This window comes from Rhagoletis zephyria, unplaced genomic scaffold, assembly GCF_001687245.7.
Source record: "Rhagoletis zephyria isolate East Lansing unplaced genomic scaffold, Rhagoletis_zephyria_1.1 Rzeph_scaffold_42843, whole genome shotgun sequence".
Taxonomy (NCBI): domain Eukaryota; kingdom Metazoa; phylum Arthropoda; class Insecta; order Diptera; family Tephritidae; genus Rhagoletis; species Rhagoletis zephyria.
Window position 1 is genome coordinate 1 of NW_016199898.1, and position 1,277 is coordinate 1,277.

Genomic DNA, 1,277 nt, shown 5'->3' on the forward strand with positions numbered 1-1,277 from the left:
CCTTATACTCTTGTACAGTGTCTGCTTCAATGAACATGCAGTACTCATTCTGCCCTTCGATGCAGCGTAAGCGAAAATTATTTTTGTATCTATGTTTTGAAGCGTCCTAATTGTTGAGCGCTCTAAAATTCACTTCTCCCCAACAGCTTTCCATTCAATGTGCAGCAGCCATTCTTCTACATCATTGCCTACATCTGGTGCATATCCTTCATAGTATATGCCATACATGCCGTTGCTGCCATGGATTCGTTATTTTGTTGGTTTATCTTTAATATTTCTGCACACTTTCGCATTCTACAACATAAACTCGAAGCAGTTGCTGCCACTTTGGCCGAGGAAGATTACGTTAGCTTTCAACAAAATATCACGGAAGCCTTACGCTATCACCGGCACATAATTGAGTTAGCAGCAGAATTCGATGATCTCTATGCACCCATCGTTTTTATAGAAATCGCTGTTAGTTATCTAAAACTTTGCTTCAGCGCTTACAATCTAATCAATCTAGCTGATATATCTAGCTTTCCAGTGATTGTTGTGGGACTCGTCACCATCACATTTCAATTGTGTATTTACTGCTTTAGTGGTGAAAAAATCAAAAATGCGGTCAGACTCTAACAAATCTTTATAGTTCATTTCCACCAAGCCCTAACTGCAGTTATGCATTTGCACTTACCTGAGCTCTTAACTACAGTTAAGCTCTTGGTGGAAATATGCTATTAAGCTTTGATGGTTTTATTATGTATATACGAATAAATTTACATTTTTGTAGAGCTTACTAATTTCGGATCATATCTATTTGACTTTTCCTTGGGCGCGCATGCCTTCGTCTATGAGACGCTTACTGCTGTTGCCTCTAATGCGCGCACAACGTTCCACCAATCTAACGGGATATCTCTTTATTGTCGACCACAGCCTTCTGGTGTGGGTAAGTGGAATTCCAGAGTGGGCATTGTGTAATTTTGAAAATTAAATTTTTGTGAATTTGTTCTCAGATATTCAAAACTACTGGCTCAATTATTGGCTTTTTGTCCGCTACGAAAGAAAAAACTGTTGATGTAAACTAAGATAAAAATTTTCAAATCAAAACATTTTATATGGTGGTTTTGAAGATTTTACTTGTAATTACGGCAAAATTTGCTATATATTTTTTGATTTAGTTTTTGTGTGGACTTTTTGGAATTATTTTTCACTTTTTAGTTTTTTGGGAATCGGTTGGAATTTTTTGAGAAACATCTACGTGGTGCTTAGTATTTTTCGGACTTTTTTGAGGTTCCACC

The 1,277-nt window shown here is 36.9% G+C and overlaps 1 protein-coding gene across 1 annotated transcript; it reads left to right on the forward strand.

The window, feature by feature from the left end:
- Positions 1 to 146: 146 nt before the first annotated feature.
- Positions 147 to 1,064, forward strand: LOC108355156 (odorant receptor 45a-like; the record flags this gene model as incomplete). Its single annotated transcript, XM_017606331.1, has 3 exons — positions 147 to 603; positions 770 to 925; positions 993 to 1,064. Coding segments are annotated over 3 exons (685 nt in total), but the record flags the coding sequence as incomplete, so codon positions are not given.
- Positions 1,065 to 1,277: the final 213 nt, after the last annotated feature.